A 16,165-nucleotide genomic window follows, 5' to 3' on the forward strand; every position below is an offset into this window, starting at 1 on the left:
GCTTGGGCCACTGTTTGTGTGGAGTTTGCATGTTCTCCCCGTGTCTGCGTGGGTTTCCTCCACATTCTGAAAGACGTGATGGTTAGATGCACTGACCTGAACAGGCGCCGGAGTGTGGTGACTAGGGGGATTTCACCGTAACTTCATTGCAGTGTTAATGTGAGCCTTATTTGTGACTAATAAATAAAGTTTATTCTACCAGTGAGGGAATTGCATCAGGCAGAGAGCCAGTTCCTGATTTGGATCTGGGTGTTATATTGAAGGAAGGCGCCCTCTTCTGCCTTGCCCCTGGACTGCTCTGTGTGTACAAGTGGAATCTCCTTCGGTAAGACACTTATTTAGACTTTCTGAAATGGCATGATTGGAAATTTTAAACAAAGCAGGCTTCTGGGTAATAACTAATTGGCCAGTGCGAACACTTCCTGGCTTGGGGCAGCTTGTTAAAGGAGCAGAGTTCAGAGTTTGTGAGTGTGAGGGGTCTGGGTGCTGACGGAATCAGCTCAGCACACACACACACACAGGTCACAGCAGGAATCATTCAATAGCTCTGAACTATCCCGGAGGGGAGCCCGGAATACTCAGGAACCCCCTCTCCTGACACACACACACACTCACACACACACACACTCGCAGACACACACAGATAGATACACACACACATACAATTTAAAGTTGGGAATTACATAAATTGGAAAAGTTGATTTTCTGAAAAACTCCTTCCTTCCCCTCGTGTGCTTTGAGCAAGTTGTGTTGGGGAAGCGAGAGGAGGAAGCGGTTCTCAATTGGAGATAATCCTGTCTAATTGAGACCATGCACTAGAGGGAGAGAGAGCGAGAGACAAATAATCCAAGCACAGAGAGAGTATGGACCCAGCACAGAGCGAGAGAGAGAGAGAGAGAGACAAGTAATTCCAGCACAGAGAGAGAGAGACTAGACCCAACACAGAGAGAGAGAGGGAGACTAGACCCAGCACACAGAGAGAGAGAGAGAGAGAGATAGACCCAGCAGAGAGAGAGAGAGAGAGACTAGACCCAACACAGAGAGAGAGAGGGAGACTAGACCCAGCACACACAGAGAGAGAGAGAGAGAGATAGACCCAGCAGAGAGAGAGAGAGAGAGACTAGATCCAGCACAGAGAGAGAGAGACCAGACCCAACACAGAGAGAGGGAGACTAGACCCAGCACAGAGAGAGAGAGAGAGAGATAGACCCAGCAGAGAGAGAGAGAGAGACTAGATCCAGCACAGAGAGAGAGAGACCAGACCCAGCACAGAGAGAGAGGGAGAGAAAGAGACTACACCCAGCATAGAAAGAGAGAGAGAGACTGGACTCGGCACAGAGAGAGAGAGAGAGAGAGACTAGACCCCGCACAGAGAGAGAGAGAGACAGGATTAATTTGATTTATTTATTGTCTCATGTATTAGTATACAGTGAAAAGTATTGTTTCTTGCACGCTATACAGACAAAGCATACCGTTCATAGAGAAGGATAGGAGAGAATGCAGAATGTAGTGTTACAGTCATAGCTAGGGTGTAGAGAAAGATCAACTTAATGCAAGATAAGTCCATTCAAAAGTCTGACAGCAGCAGGGAAGAAGCTGTTCTTGAGTCAGTTGGTACGTGACCTCAGACTTTTGTATGCTTTTCTCAACGGAAGAAGATGGAAGAGAGAATGTCCGGGGTGCGTGGGGTCCTTAATTATGCTGGCTGCTTTGCTGAGGCTGTGGGAAGTGTAGACAGAGTCAATGGATGAGAGGCTGCTTTGCGTGATGGATTGGGCTACAATCACAACCTTTTGAAGTTTCTTGCGACCTTGGGCAGAGCAGGAGCCATACCAAGCTGTGATACAACCAGAAAGAATGCTTTCTATGGTGCATCTGTAAAAGTAGACCCAGCAGAGAGAGAGAGAGAGAGAAACTAGACCCAAAACAGAGACAACACAAGAGAGAGAAAGAGAGAGAGAGATAGACCCCGGCAGAGAGAGTGATGCACCATCAATTGAGCAAAGACAAGTTTGTATGCAAGAACAAATAGGATTTTATTAGCAAAAGACTTGGAGCACACCCATGCCGATGAACTGGTCCAGAGACTGAGGCAGGGGGTGGGGAGCAGTCATCTTTATACCTGGACCGGGGGGGAGGAGTCCCGGGCAGGGCCGGCAGGGACGTGTCCAGGCATGTCACACACACACACAGGCAATAAGCTAACAGTGGTTTACCACACAGAGAGAGAGAGAGAGAGACCCAGTACAGAGAGAGAGAGAGAGAGACCCAGTACAGAGAGAGAGAGAAAGAGAGAGAGAGACCCAGCACAGAGAGAGAGAGAAAGAAAGAGACTAGCCCCAGCACAGAGAGAGAGAGAGAGAGACTCGACCCAGCACAGAGAGAGAGAGAGAGAGAGAAACCCAGCAGACAGAGAGAGAGAGAGACCCAGCACAGAGGGAGAGAGAGAGAGAGACTAGACCCAGCAGAGAGAGAGAGAAAGAGAGAGAGACCCAGCACAGAGAGAGAGAGAGACTAGCCCCAGCACAGAGAGAGAGAGAGAGAGAGACCCAGTACAGAGAGAGAGAGAAAGAGAGAGAGAGACCCAGCACAGAGAGAGAGAGAAAGAGAGAGACTAGCCCCAGCACAGAGAGAGAGAGAGAGAGACTAGACCCAGCACAGAGAGAGAGAGAGAGAGAGACTAGACCCAGCACAGAGAGAGAGAGAGAGAGAGAAACCCAGCAGAGAGAGAGAGAGAGAGACCCAGCACAGAGAGAGAGAGAGAGACTAGACCCAGCAGAGAGAGAGAGAAAGAGAGAGAGACCCAGCACAGAGAGAGAGAGAGACTAGACCCAGCACAGGGAGAGAGAGAGAGACTAGATCCAGCAGAGAGAGAGAGAGAGAGAGAGACCAGACCCCGCACAGAGAGAGAGAGAGAGAAACCCAGCACAGAGAGAGAGAGAGACTAGACCCAGAACAGAGAGAGAGAGAGAAACCCAGCACAGAGAGAGAGAGAAAGAGAGAGACTAGCCCCAGCAGAGAGAGAGAGAGAGAGCGACTAGACCCAGCAGAGAGAGAGAGAAAGAGAAAGAGAGAGAGACCCAGCAGAGAGAGAGAGAGAAAGAGACCCAGCACAGAGAGAGAGAGAGAGAGAGACTAGACCCAGCACAGAGAGAGAGAGAGACTAGACCCAGCACAGAGAGAGAGAGACTAGACCCAGCAGAGAGAAAGAGAGAGAGACCCAGCACAGAGAGAGAGAAAGAGAGACGAGACCCCGCACAGAGAGAGAGAGAGAAACCCAGCACAGAGAGAGAGAGAGACTAGACCCAGCACAGAGAGAGAGAGAGAGAGAGAAACCCAGCACAGAGAGAGAGAGAAAGAGAGAGACGAGCCCCAGCACAGAGAGAGAGAGAGAGACTAGACCCAGCAGAGAGAGAGAGAAAGAGAGAGAGACCCAGCACAGAGAGAGAGAGAGACTAGACCCAACAGAGAGAGAGAGAAAGAGAGAGAGACACAGCACAAAGAGAGAGAGAAAGAGAGAGACTAGACCCAGCAGAGAGAGAGAGAGAGAGAGACTAGACCCAGCACAGAGAGAGAGAGAGAGAAACCCAGCACACAGAGAGAGAGAGAGAAACCCAGCACAGAGAGAGAGAGAGAGAGAGACTAGACTCAGCACAGAGAGAGAGAGAGACTAGACCCAGCACAGATAGAGAGAGAGAAACCCAGCACAGAGAGAGAGAGAGAGAAACCCAGCACAGAGAGAGAGAGAGAGAAACCCAGCACAGAGAGAGAGAGAGACTAGACTCAGCACAGAGAGAGAGAGAGACTAGACCCAGCACAGAGAGAGAGAGAGAAACCCAGCACAGAGAGAGAGAGAGAGAGAAACCCAGCACAGAGAGAGAGAGAAAGCGAGAGACTAGAACCAGCACAGAGAGAGAGAGAGAAACCCAGCACAGAGAGAGAGAGAGAAACCCAGCACAGAGAGAGAGAGAGAGAAACCCAGCACAGAGAGAGAGAGACTAGACCCAGCACAGGGAGAGAGAGAGAGAGAGACTAGATCCCGCACAGAGAGAGAGAGAGAGACTAGACCCAGCACAGAGAGACAGAGAGAGACTAGACCCAGCACAGAGAGAGAGAGAGAGACTAGACCCAGCACAGAGAGACAGAGAGAGAGACCCAGCACAGAGAGAGAGAGAGAGAAAGAAACCCAGCACAGAGAGACTAGACCGCGCACAGAGAGAGAGAGAGAGAGAGAAACCCATCACAGAGAGAGAGACTAGACCCAGCACAGAGAGACAGAGAGAGAGACTAGACCCAGCACAGAGAGACAGAGAGAGAGACTAGACCCAGCACAGAGAGAGAGAGAGAGACTAGACCCAGCACAGAGAGAGAGAGAGAGAGAGACTAGATCCAGCAGAGAGAGAGAGAGACTAGACCCCGCACAGAGAGAGAGAGAGAAACCCAGCACAGAGAGAGAGAGAGAGACTAGACCCCGCACAGAGAGAGAGAGAAAGAGAGAGAGACACAGCACAGAGAGAGAGACTAGACTCAGCACAGGGAGAGAGAGAGAGAGAGAGAGACTAGATCCAGCAGAGAGAGAGAGAGACTAGACCCAGCACAGAGAGAGAGAGAGAAAGAAAGAGGCTCAACCCAGCACAGAGAGAGAGAGAGAAACCCAGCACAGAGAGAGAGAGACTAGATTCAGCAGAGAGAGAGAGAGAGAGAGACTAGACCCAGCACAGAGAGAGAGAGAGAGAGAGACTGGACCCAGCACAGGGAGAGAGAGAGAGAGAGAGAGACTAGATCCAGCAGAGAGAGAGAGAGAGAGACTAGACCCAGCACAGAAAGAGAGAGAGAGAGACCAGACCCCGCACAGAGAGAGAGAGAGAGAGAGAGAAACCCAGCACAGAGAGAGAGACTAGACCCAGAACAGAGAGAGAGAGAGAGAGAAACCCAGCACAGAAAGAGAGAGAGAGAGAGAGACCAGACCCCGCACAGAGAGAGAGAGAGAGAGAAACCTAGCACAGAGAGAGAGAAAGAGAGAGGGACCCAGCACAGAGAGAGAGTGAGAGAGAGAGAGAGACTAGACCCAGCAGAGAGAGAGGGAATGAGAGAGAGACCCAGCACAGAGAGAGAGAGACTAGACCCAGCAGAGAGAGAGAGAAAGAGAGAGAGACCCAGCAGAGAGAGAGAGAGAGAGACTCGACTCAGCACACAGAGAGAGAGAGACTAGACCTAGCAGAGAAAGAGAGAAAGAGAGAGAGACCCAGCAGAGAGAGAGAGAGTAGACTCAGCACAGAGAGAGAGAGACTAGACCCAGCACACAGAGAGAGAAAGAAAGAGGCTAGACCCAGCAGAGAGAGAGAGAGAAACCCAGCACAGAGAGAGAGAGAGAGAGAGAGACTAGATCCAGTAGAGAGAGAGAGAGAGAGACTAGACCCCGCACAGAGAGAGAGAGAGACTAGACCCCGCACAGAGAGAGAGAGAAACCCAGCACAGAGAGAGAGAGAGACTAGCCCCAGCACAGAGAGAGAGACTAGACCCCGCACAGAGAGAGAGAGAGACTAGACCCCGCACAGAGAGAGAGAGAGACCCAGCACAGAGAGAGAGAGAGACTAGCCCCAGCACAGAGAGAGAGAAATAGAGAGAGAGACCCAGCACAGAGAGAGAGAGAAAGAGAGAGACTAGCCCCAGCACAGAGAGAGAGAGAGACTAGCCCCAGCACAGAGAGAGAGAGAGACTAGCCCCAGCACAGAGAGAGAGAGAGAGACTAGACCCAGCAGAGAGAGAGAGAGAGACCCAGCACAGAGAGAGAGAAAGAGAGAGAGAGACCCAGCACAGAGAGAGAGAGAAAGAGAGAGACTAGCCCCAGCACAGAGAGAGAGAGAGAGAGACTAGACCCAACACAGAGAGAGAGACTAGACCCAGCAGAGAGAGAGAGAAAGAGAGAGAGACCCAGCACAGAGAGAGAGAGAGAGAGACTAGACCCAGCAGAGAAAGAGAGAAAGAGAGAGAGACCCAGCACAGAGAGAGAGAGAGAGACTAGACCCAGCAGAGAAAGAGAGAAAGAGAGAGAGACCCAGCACAGAGAGAGAGAGAGACTAGACCCAGCACAGGGAGAGAGAGAGAGAGAGAGACCAGACCCCGCACAGAGAGAGAGAGAGAGAGAGAAACCCAGCACAGAGAGAGAGAGAGAGACTGGACCCAGAACAGAGAGAGAGAGAGAAACCCAGCACAGAGAGAGAGAGAAAGAGAGAGACTAGCCCCAGCAGAGAGAGAGAGACAGAGAGCGACTAGACCCAGCAGAGAGAGAGAGAAAGAGAAAGAGAGAGAGACCCAGCAGAGAGAGAGAGAGAAAGAGACCCAGCACAGAGAGAGAGAGAGAGAGAGAGAGAGACTAGACCCAGCACAGAGAGAGAGAGAGACTAGACCCAGCACAGAGAGAGAGAGACTAGACCCAGCAGAGAGAAAGAGAGAGAGACCCAGCACAGAGAGAGAGAAAGAGAGACGAGACCCCGCACAGAGAGAGAGAGAGAAACCCAGCACAGAGAGAGAGAGAGACTAGACCCAGCACAGAGAGAGAGAGAGAGAGAGAAACCCAGCACAGAGAGAGAGAGAAAGAGAGAGACGAGCCCCAGCACAGAGAGAGAGAGAGAGACTAGACCCAGCAGAGAGAGAGAGAAAGAGAGAGAGACCCAGCACAGAGAGAGAGACTAGACCCAGCAGAGAGAGAGAGAAAGAGAGAGAGACACAGCACAAAGAGAGAGAGAAAGAGAGAGACTAGACCCAGCAGAGAGAGAGAGAGAGAGAGACTAGACCCAGCACAGAGAGAGAGAGAGAGAAACCCAGCACACAGAGAGAGAGAGAGAAACCCAGCACAGAGAGAGAGAGAGAGAGACTAGACTCAGCACAGAGAGAGAGAGAGACTAGACCCAGCACAGATAGAGAGAGAGAAACCCAGCACAGAGAGAGAGAGAGAGAGAAACCCAGCACAGAGAGAGAGAGAGAGAAACCCAGCACAGAGAGAGAGAGAGACTAGACTCAGCACAGAGAGAGAGAGAGACTAGACCCAGCACAGAGAGAGAGAGAGAAACCCAGCACAGAGAGAGAGAGAGAGAGAAACCCAGCACAGAGAGAGAGAGAAAGCGAGAGACTAGAACCAGCACAGAGAGAGAGAGAGAAACCCAGCACAGAGAGAGAGAGAGAAACCCAGCACAGAGAGAGAGAGAGAGAAACCCAGCACAGAGAGAGAGAGAGAGAAACCCAGCACAGAGAGAGAGAGACTAGACCCAGCACAGGGAGAGAGAGAGAGAGAGACTAGATCCCGCACAGAGAGAGAGAGAGAGACTAGACCCAGCACAGAGAGACAGAGAGAGACTAGACCCAGCACAGAGAGAGAGAGAGAGACTAGACCCAGCACAGAGAGACAGAGAGAGAGACCCAGCACAGAGAGAGAGAGAGAAAGAAACCCAGCACAGAGAGACTAGACCGCGCACAGAGAGAGAGAGAGAGAAACCCAGCACAGAGAGAGAGACTAGACCCAGCACAGAGAGACAGAGAGAGAGACTAGACCCAGCACAGAGAGAGAGAGAGAGACTAGACCCAGCACAGAGAGAGAGAGAGAGAGAGACTAGATCCAGCAGAGAGAGAGAGAGACTAGACCCCGCACAGAGAGAGAGAGAGAAACCCAGCACAGAGAGAGAGAGAGAGAGAGACTAGACCCCGCACAGAGAGAGAGAAAGAGAGAGAGACACAGCACAGAGAGAGAGACTAGACTCAGCACAGGGAGAGAGAGAGAGAGAGAGACTAGATCCAGCAGAGAGAGAGAGAGACTAGACCCAGCACAGAGAGAGAGAGAGAAAGAAAGAGGCTCAACCCAGCACAGAGAGAGAGAGAGAAACCCAGCACAGAGAGAGAGAGACTAGATTCAGCAGAGAGAGAGAGAGACTAGACCCAGCACAGAGAGAGAGAGAGAGAGAGAGAGACTGGACCCAGCACAGGGAGAGAGAGAGAGAGAGAGAGAGACTAGATCCAGCAGAGAGAGAGAGAGAGAGACTAGACCCAGCACAGAAAGAGAGAGAGAGAGAGAGAGACCAGACCCCGCACAGAGAGAGAGAGAGAGAGAAACCCAGCACAGAGAGAGAGACTACACCCAGAACAGAGAGAGAGAGAGAGAGAAACCCAGCACAGAGAGAGAGAGAGAGAGACTAGCCCCAGCACAGAGAGAGGGAGACCCAGTACAGAGAGAGAGAGAGAGAGAGTGACCCAGTACAGAGAGAGAGAGAAAGAGAGAGAGAGACCCAGCACAGAGAGAGAGAGAAAGAAAGAGACTAGCCCCAGCACAGAGAGAGAGAGAGAGACTCGACCCAGCACAGAGAGAGAGAGAGAGAGAGAGAAACCCAGCAGAGAGAGAGAGAGAGAGACCCAGCACAGAGGGGGAGAGAGAGAGACTAGACCCAGCAGAGAGAGAGAGAAAGAGAGAGAGAGACCCAGCACAGAGAGAGAGAGAAAGAAAGAGACTAGCCCCAGCACAGAGAGAGAGAGACTCGACCCAGCACAGAGAGAGAGAGAGAGAGAGAAACCCAGCAGAGAGAGAGAGAGAGAGACCCAGCACAGAGGGGGAGAGAGAGAGACTAGACCCAGCAGAGAGAGAGAGAAAGAGAGAGAGACCCAGCACAGAGAGAGAGAGAGACTAGACCCAGCACAGAGAGAGAGAGAGAGAGAGACCCAGTACAGAGAGAGAGAGAAAGAGAGAGACTAGCCCCAGCACAGAGAGAGAGAGAAAGAGAGAGACTAGCCCCAGCACAGAGAGAGAGAGAGAGAGACTAGACCCAGCACAGAGAGAGAGAGAGAGAGAGAGACTAGACCCAGCACAGAGAGAGAGAGAGAGACCCAGTACAGAGAGAGAGAGAAAGAGAGAGAGAGACCCAGCACAGAGAGAGAGAGAAAGAGAGAGACTAGCCCCAGCACAGAGAGAGAGAGAGAGAGAGAGAGAGACTAGACCCAGCACAGAGAGAGAGAGAGAGAGAGAGACTAGACCCAGCACAGAGAGAGAGAGAGAGAGAGAAACCCAGCAGAGAGAGAGAGAGACCCAGCACAGAGAGAGAGAGAGAGACTAGACCCAGCAGAGAAAGAGAGAAAGAGAGAGAGACCCAGCACAGAGAGAGAGAGAGACTAGACCCAGCACAGGGAGAGAGAGAGAGAGAGAGACTAGACCCCGCACAGAGAGAGAGAGAGAGAAACCCAGCACAGAGAGAGAGAGAGAGACTAGACCCAGTACCGAGAGAGAGAGAGAGAGAAACCTAGCACAGAGAGAGAGAAAGAGAGAGGGACCCAGCACAGAGAGAGAGTGAGAGAGAGAGAGACTAGACCCAGCAGAGAGTGAGAGAAAGAGAGAGAGACCCAGCACAGAGAGAGACTAGACCCAGCAGAGAGAGAGAGAAAGAGAGAGAGACCCAGCAGAGAGAGAGAGAGAGAGACTCGACTCAGCACACAGAGAGAGAGAGACTAGACCTAGCAGAGAAAGAGAGAAAGAGAGAGAGACCCAGCAGAGAGAGAGAGAGTAGACTCAGCACAGAGAGAGAGAGACTAGACCCAGCACACAGAGAGAGAAAGAAAGAGGCTAGACCCAGCAGAGAGAGAGAGAGAAACCCAGCACAGAGAGAGAGAGAGAGAGAGAGAGAGACTAGATCCAGTAGAGAGAGAGAGAGAGAGAGACTAGACCCCGCACAGAGAGAGAGAGAGACTAGACCCCGCACAGAGAGAGAAAGAAACCCAGCACAGAGAGAGAGAGAAAGAGAGACTAGACCCCGCACAGAGAGAGAGAGAAACCCAGCACAGAGAGAGAGAGACTAGACCCAGCACAGAGAGAGAGACTAGACCCCGCACAGAGAGAGAGAGAGACTAGACCCCGCACAGAGAGAGAGAGAGACCCAGCACAGAGAGAGAGAGAGACTAGCCCCAGCACAGAGAGAGAGAAATAGAGAGAGAGACCCAGCACAGAGAGAGAGAGAAAGAGAGAGACTAGCCCCAGCACAGAGAGAGAGAGAGACTAGCCCCAGCACAGAGAGAGAGAGAGACTAGCCCCAGCACAGAGAGAGAGAGAGAGACTAGACCCAGCAGAGAGAGAGAGAGAGACCCAGCACAGAGAGAGAGAAAGAGAGAGAGAGACCCAGCACAGAGAGAGAGAGAAAGAGAGAGACTAGCCCCAGCACAGAGAGAGAGAGAGAGAGACTAGACCCAACACAGAGAGAGAGACTAGACCCAGCAGAGAGAGAGAGAAAGAGAGAGAGACCCAGCACAGAGAGAGAGAGAGAGAAAGAGAGAGAGAGACCCAGCACAGAGAGAGAGAGAGACTAGCCCCAGCACAGAGAGAGAGAGAAAGAGAGAGACTAGCCCCAGCACAGAGAGAGAGAGAGAGACTAGACCCAGCAGAGAGAGAGAGAGACCCAGCACAGAGAGAGACAGAAAGAGAGAGCCTAGCCCCAGCACAGAGAGAGAGAGAGAGACTAGACCCAGCAGAGAGAGAGAGAGACCCAGCACAGAGAGAGAGAGAGAGAGAGAGACCCAGCGCAGAGAGAGAGAGAAAGAGAGAGACTACACCCAGCACAGAGAGAGAGAGACTAGACCCAGCAGAGAGAGAGAGAGAGAGACCCAGCACAGAGAGAGACTAGACTCAGCACAGAGAAAGAAAGAGGCTAGACCCAGCACAGAAAGAGAGAGAAACCCAGCAGAGAGAGAGAGAGAGAGAGAGAGAAACCCAGCACAGAGAGAGAGAGAGAGACTAGACCCCGCACAGAGAGAGAGAGAGAGAGAGAGACTAGACCCAGCAGAGAGAGAGAGAGACCCAGCACAGAGAGAGAGAGAAAGAGAGAGACTAGACCCAGCAGAGAGAGAGAGAGAGACCCAGCACAGAGAGAGACTAGACTCAGCACAGAGAAAGAAAGAGGCTAGACCCAGCACAGAGAGAGAGAGAAACCCAGCACAGAGAGAGAGAGAGAAACCCAGCACAGAGAGAGAGAGACTAGACCCCGCACAGAGAGAGAGAGAAACCCAGCACAGAGAGAGAGAGAGAGAGACTAGACCCCGCACAGAGAGAGAGAGAAACCCAGCACAGAGAGAGAGAGAAACCCAGCACAGAGAGAGAGAGACTAGACCCAGCACAGAGAGAGAGAGAAACCCAGCACAGAGAGAGAGAGAGAGAGAAACCCAGCACAGAGAGAGAGAGAGAGACTAGACTCCGCACAGAGAGAGAGAAACCCAGCACAGAGAGAGAGAGAGAGACTAGACCCCGCACAGAGAGAGAGAGAAACCCAGCACAGAGAGAGAGAGAGAAACCCAGCACAGAGAGAGAGAGACTAGACCCAGCACAGAGAGAGAGAGAGACTCGACCCAGCACAGAGAGAGAGAGAGAAACCCAGCACAGAGAGAGAGAGAAACCCAGCACAGAGAGAGAGAGACTAGACCCAGCACAGAGAGAGAGAGAGAGAGACCCAGCACACAGAGAGAGAGAGAGAGAGAGACCCAGCACAGAGAGAGAGAGAGAGAAAGAGAGAGACTGGACCCAGCACAGAGAGAGAGAGGCTAGACCCAGAGAGAGACTAGACTGGGAGAGAGGGAGACAGAGTGTGAGAGGGAGGGAGAGAGACCCCGGGCAGGGAGAGAGACCCCGGGCAGAGACAGAGACCCCGGGCAGAGAGAGAGACTGGACCCAGTGTGGAGAGAATTGGAGATAGAGAGATAGTGCCAGTGGAGAGAGAGAGAGGAGGCTGGGTTTCTGCCAGCAGGGAGAGAGAGACTGCATCTTGCAATGTAATAGAGAGCAGACACTCAGCACACACAGGATAAGGCAGCGAGAGGGCGGGGGATATTTGAGACAGAAATCACTAACCCGACCGGTTTGTATCCAGCACCGACTGATCACCCAGAGAGGCTGGAGCGAGAGAGACAGCACGCACCACACACAGAGGGGGAGAGATAGAGAGAGAGAGATAGTGAGAGAGAGAGATAGTGGGAGAGAGAGAGAGAGATAGTGGGAGAGAGAGAGAGAGAGATAGTGGGAGAGAGAGAGAGAGAGATAGTGGGAGAGAGAGAGAGAGATAGTGGGAGAGAGAGAGAGATAGTGGGAGGGAGAGAGAGATAGTGAGAGATAGAGATAGTGAGAGATAGAGAGAGAGAGAGATAGTGGGAGAGAGAGAGATAGTGGGAGAGAGAGAGATAGTGGGAGAGAGAGAGATAGTGGGAGAGAGAGAGATAGTGGGAGAGAGGGAGAGATAGTGGGAGAGAGGGAGAGATAGTGGGAGAGAGAGATAGAGTGGGAGAGAGAGAGATAGTGGGGGAGAGAGAGAGATAGTGAGAGAGAGAGAGAGGAGGGGAGAGAGATAGTAGGAAAGAGAGCGAAGAGCAGGAGAGAGAGAGAGGACGGAGAGACAGAGAGGAGGGGAGAGAGGAATGAGACAGGACGGGAGGAGAGAGATTGGGGCAGAGAGGCGAGAGACGGAAAGAGAGAAAGACAGGAGCTAGTGTGAGAGGGAGGGAGAGGAGAGGTGGAGAGACTGAGAAAGAGAAGGGAAAAGGGACGGAGAAGGAAAGAGAGAGAGGAGATAATAGGCTGGGAGAGAGGGAGACAGAGTGTGAGAGGGAGGGTGGAGAGCTGGGGTTTGTGTGGAAAGTTTGCCTGGAGGCCAGTGGCTGGAGTTTGCAGCGTGGGCTGGTGTGGATGTGACAGCGAGAGCTGCAGTTTGTATACCGAGCAGCTGGTCACTGGATTCAGCTGAATGTGAGTCCCTGTCTCCAGCAACAACTGAATCTCCCTCTCTTCAGCAACAGTTGTGTCCCTCTCTCTCCAACAGAAACTGAGTGTGACCCTCCAGCAACAACTGTGTCTCTCTCTCCACCAGGAACTGAATCTGCCTCTCTCCAACAGGAACTGTGTCCCTCTCTCCAGCAGGAACTGACTGTGTTTCCCTCTCTCCAGCAGGAACTGAATCTGCCTCTCTCCAGCAGAACCTGAATGTGTGTCCCTCTCTCCAGCAGCAACTGTGTCCCTCTCTCCAGCAGAACCTGAATGCGTGTCCCTCTCTCCAGCAGGAACTGAATCTGCCTCTCTCCAGCAGAACCTGAATGTGTGTCCCTCTCTCCAGCAGGAACTGTGTCCCTCTCTCCAGCAGAACCTGAATGTGTGTCCCTCTCTCCAGCAGGAACTGTGTCCCTCTCTCCAGCAGAACCTGAATGTGTGTCCCTCTCTCCAGCAGGAACTGTGTCCCTCTCTCCAGCAGAACCTGAATGTGTGTCCCTCTCTCCAGCAGGAACTGTGTCCCTCTCTCCAGCAGAACCTGAATGTGTGTCCCTCTCTCCAGCAGGAACTGAATGTGTGTCCCTCTCTCCAGCAGGAACTGAATGTGTGTCCCTCTCTCCAGCAGTTCCTCAATGCAGTCCACAGTTAAGGGGAGTTGGGCTGCTCTGACATGGAGTTGCTTCTCACTCACTGCCTGCTCATTGTTCTCCTCTGCCAGGGGCTGGGAGACAGGAACATTTACTGGGACTACTCGGAGGAGCTGCACCAACTGCCTCACCCTTTGCTCTACTTCAACTCCCGGGATGTGAAGGTCCTGCGACAAAAGTCCCACACCAGCCACTCGGCCATCACCCGGGCTATCAGGAGTGCCGTGAGGACAATGCTGGGCAAATCTGCCCTCTACCTGCCCCCCAGCGACCACCTCAGCTTCTCCTCCAAGTGGAACGAGGTCTACGGCAACAACTTGGGGGTACTGAGCCTTTACTGCCTGCTCTTCCCCGAGGATCGGGCGGCTTTGGACTTCGCCTTGGACTACCTGGACAGGATGGCCAGGTACCCGCGTTGGCAGGTGCGGGCGGCACCCAACGATGAGGTGCCCGTGGCCCACTCTTTGACCGGCTTTGTGACTGCCTACGACTTCCTCTACCCGTTCCTGGACGCGCCCAGGAGACAGGGCTACCTGGAGAAGATCCACACTGTCACCAAGGAACTCTACGAGTTTTCCAAGTACCGGGCCTGGGGCAAGCATTACCTTCACAATCACCAGGCCACCAACACCCTGGCCGTGTTGATGGGTGCCCTGGTGCTATCTCCTCACCAGCCCCAGACGGCCCTGCTCTGTAAGCAGATCGCCATCGATGTAATGGAGAAGACCATCTTCCTGCTTGACCACGTCGTGGACGGCTCCTTGGACGAAGGGGTGGCTTACGGCAGCTACACGTCCAAATCCATCACCCAGTATGTCTTCCTGGCGCTACGGCACTTCCACCTGAACCATACCGGCAGCCCGTGGTTGAAGCAGCACTTCTGGTTTTACTATGCCACCCTGCTGCCCGGGTTCCAGAGGAGCGTGGGCATCGCTGACTCCAACTACAACTGGTTCTACGGTCCGGAGAGCCAGCTAGTTTTCCTGGATAGGTGAGTGATAACTCTTCCCCCTCCCTCCCCGATTTGGTCTTATTGTAAAACAATGAACAGTACAGCACAGGAACAGGCCCTTCAGCCCTCCAAGCCTGCACTGATCATGGTGCCTGTCTAAATTAAAACCACATGCACTTACGGTGCCCGTATCCTTCCGTTCCCATCCTATTTATATGTTTGTCTAGTTGCCCCTTAAATGCCGCTATCGTACCTGCTCTCACCACCTCCCCGGGCAGCGCGTTCCAGACATTCACCACCTTCTGTGTAAAAAAACTTGCCTCGCACCTTTCCTCTAAACTTTTCCCCACGCACCTTAAACCTATGCCTCCTAGCACTTGACTTTTCTACCCTACTAAAAAGCTTCTGACTATCCACTCTGTCCATGCCACACGTCATCTTGTAAACCTCTGTCTGGTCGCCCCTCAACCTCTGTCGTTCCAGTGAGAACAAACCGAGTTCATCCAACCTCTCCTCATAGCCAATACCCTCCAGACCAGGCAACATCCTGGTAAACCTCTTCTGTAGCCTCTCCAAAGCATCCACATCCTTCTGGTCATGTGGCGGCCAGTGTGGCCCGCAAGGATGCCAGTTCAAAGTATTAGTGCATAACTAGTTGCTGCAGCTGGTCTGGGGTGTGTATGTGTGTGTGAGGGGGGGTCAATTGAAAATGAGATTGATTGATGTTTTGTTTGTGAATAGTATTAAGGGTTACAGAACCAAGGCAGCGAGATGGAATAGGACGCAGATCAGCCACGATTGAATTGAATGACAGAACAGAGCTTGGGCTGAATGGCCTGCACTGGTTCCTATTTCTATTTTCACCTTCACCCTTGTTCACTTCTGATCCCTGTCCGATACCACAATCACCATCTTCCCATTTGTTCCCACAGAATGCTGAAACATGAAAATACAACAGTGTTCCAAATGACAGCTGTATCACTGTATGAAGGATGGTCTGGGATCTCCTATTTAATTGATGCCACTTAATCCTTTAGGGCAACAATAGTACGATTCCAGCCTTGGGTGACTGTCTGTCTGTGTGGAGTTTGCACATTCTTCCCATGTCTGCGTAGGTTTCCTCCCACACTCCAAAGATGTGCGGGTTAGGTGGATTGGCTATGCAAAATTGTGCTTTAGTGTCCAAAGACGTGTTGGTTAGATGGGATTAGGCCTGGTGAATGTGAAGGGTTACGAGATAGGGTGGGGGAAAAAGGACCTGGGTAAGATGCTCTGTGAGAGAGTCAGTGCAGACTCGATGGGCCAAATGGCCTCTTCTGCACTGTAGAGATTTTATGATTTTAATAAAGATTGTTGGGTATACATCACTGTGAAAGGTAACAATTATTAGCTGAGTAGTTGGAACCTAAATTGGATTGAAAATAAAATTGAGTGTGTTGCACATTAGGAGGGTGTACTGCGGTGATGGGATGTGTTGAGGTGTAGGATGTTATTGAGTGCTCATTCACAAGGGCTGGAAGGAGGAAATGTACACCAAAATTCCAGTTTAATTCAACAAGGATCACCAGGATTATTAGGGTTCAATAGATCAGCAAATCGTCTTAACTTCCTGAATAACGCAGTTAGTAAAGTAAAAGTAAAGTCAAGTTTATTTATTAGTCACAAGTAAGGCTTACGTTAACACTGCAATGAAGTTACTGTGAAATTTCCCCAGTCGCCACACTCTGGCTCCTGTTCGGGTCAATGCACCCTAACCAGCACGTCTTTCAGACTGTGGGAGGAAATCGGAGC

The 16,165-nt window shown here is 51.9% G+C and overlaps 1 protein-coding gene across 4 annotated transcripts in view; it reads left to right on the forward strand.

Annotated features, from left to right (window-relative positions):
* The first annotated feature begins 284 nt into the window (after window positions 1-284).
* The window catches only part of LOC144495559 (dermatan-sulfate epimerase-like protein), a 39,138-nt gene continuing 23,257 nt past the window's right edge, over window positions 285-16,165 (forward strand). Inside the window, exons 1-2 of one of the 4 annotated variants that reach the window (XM_078215668.1) lie at window positions 285-325; window positions 12,959-14,413. In XM_078215668.1, coding sequence (XP_078071794.1) covers window positions 13,446-14,413 — 968 coding nt within the window. In that variant the 5' untranslated portion in view covers window positions 285-325; window positions 12,959-13,445. Of the gene's footprint in view, window positions 326-12,454; window positions 14,414-16,165 lie in introns of those variants that run through there. The other 3 variants (XM_078215664.1, XM_078215667.1, XM_078215665.1) reach the window with 3 other exon arrangements.

Source organism: Mustelus asterias, chromosome 7, assembly GCF_964213995.1.
Source record: "Mustelus asterias chromosome 7, sMusAst1.hap1.1, whole genome shotgun sequence".
Classification (NCBI taxonomy): Eukaryota; Metazoa; Chordata; class Chondrichthyes; order Carcharhiniformes; family Triakidae; genus Mustelus; species Mustelus asterias.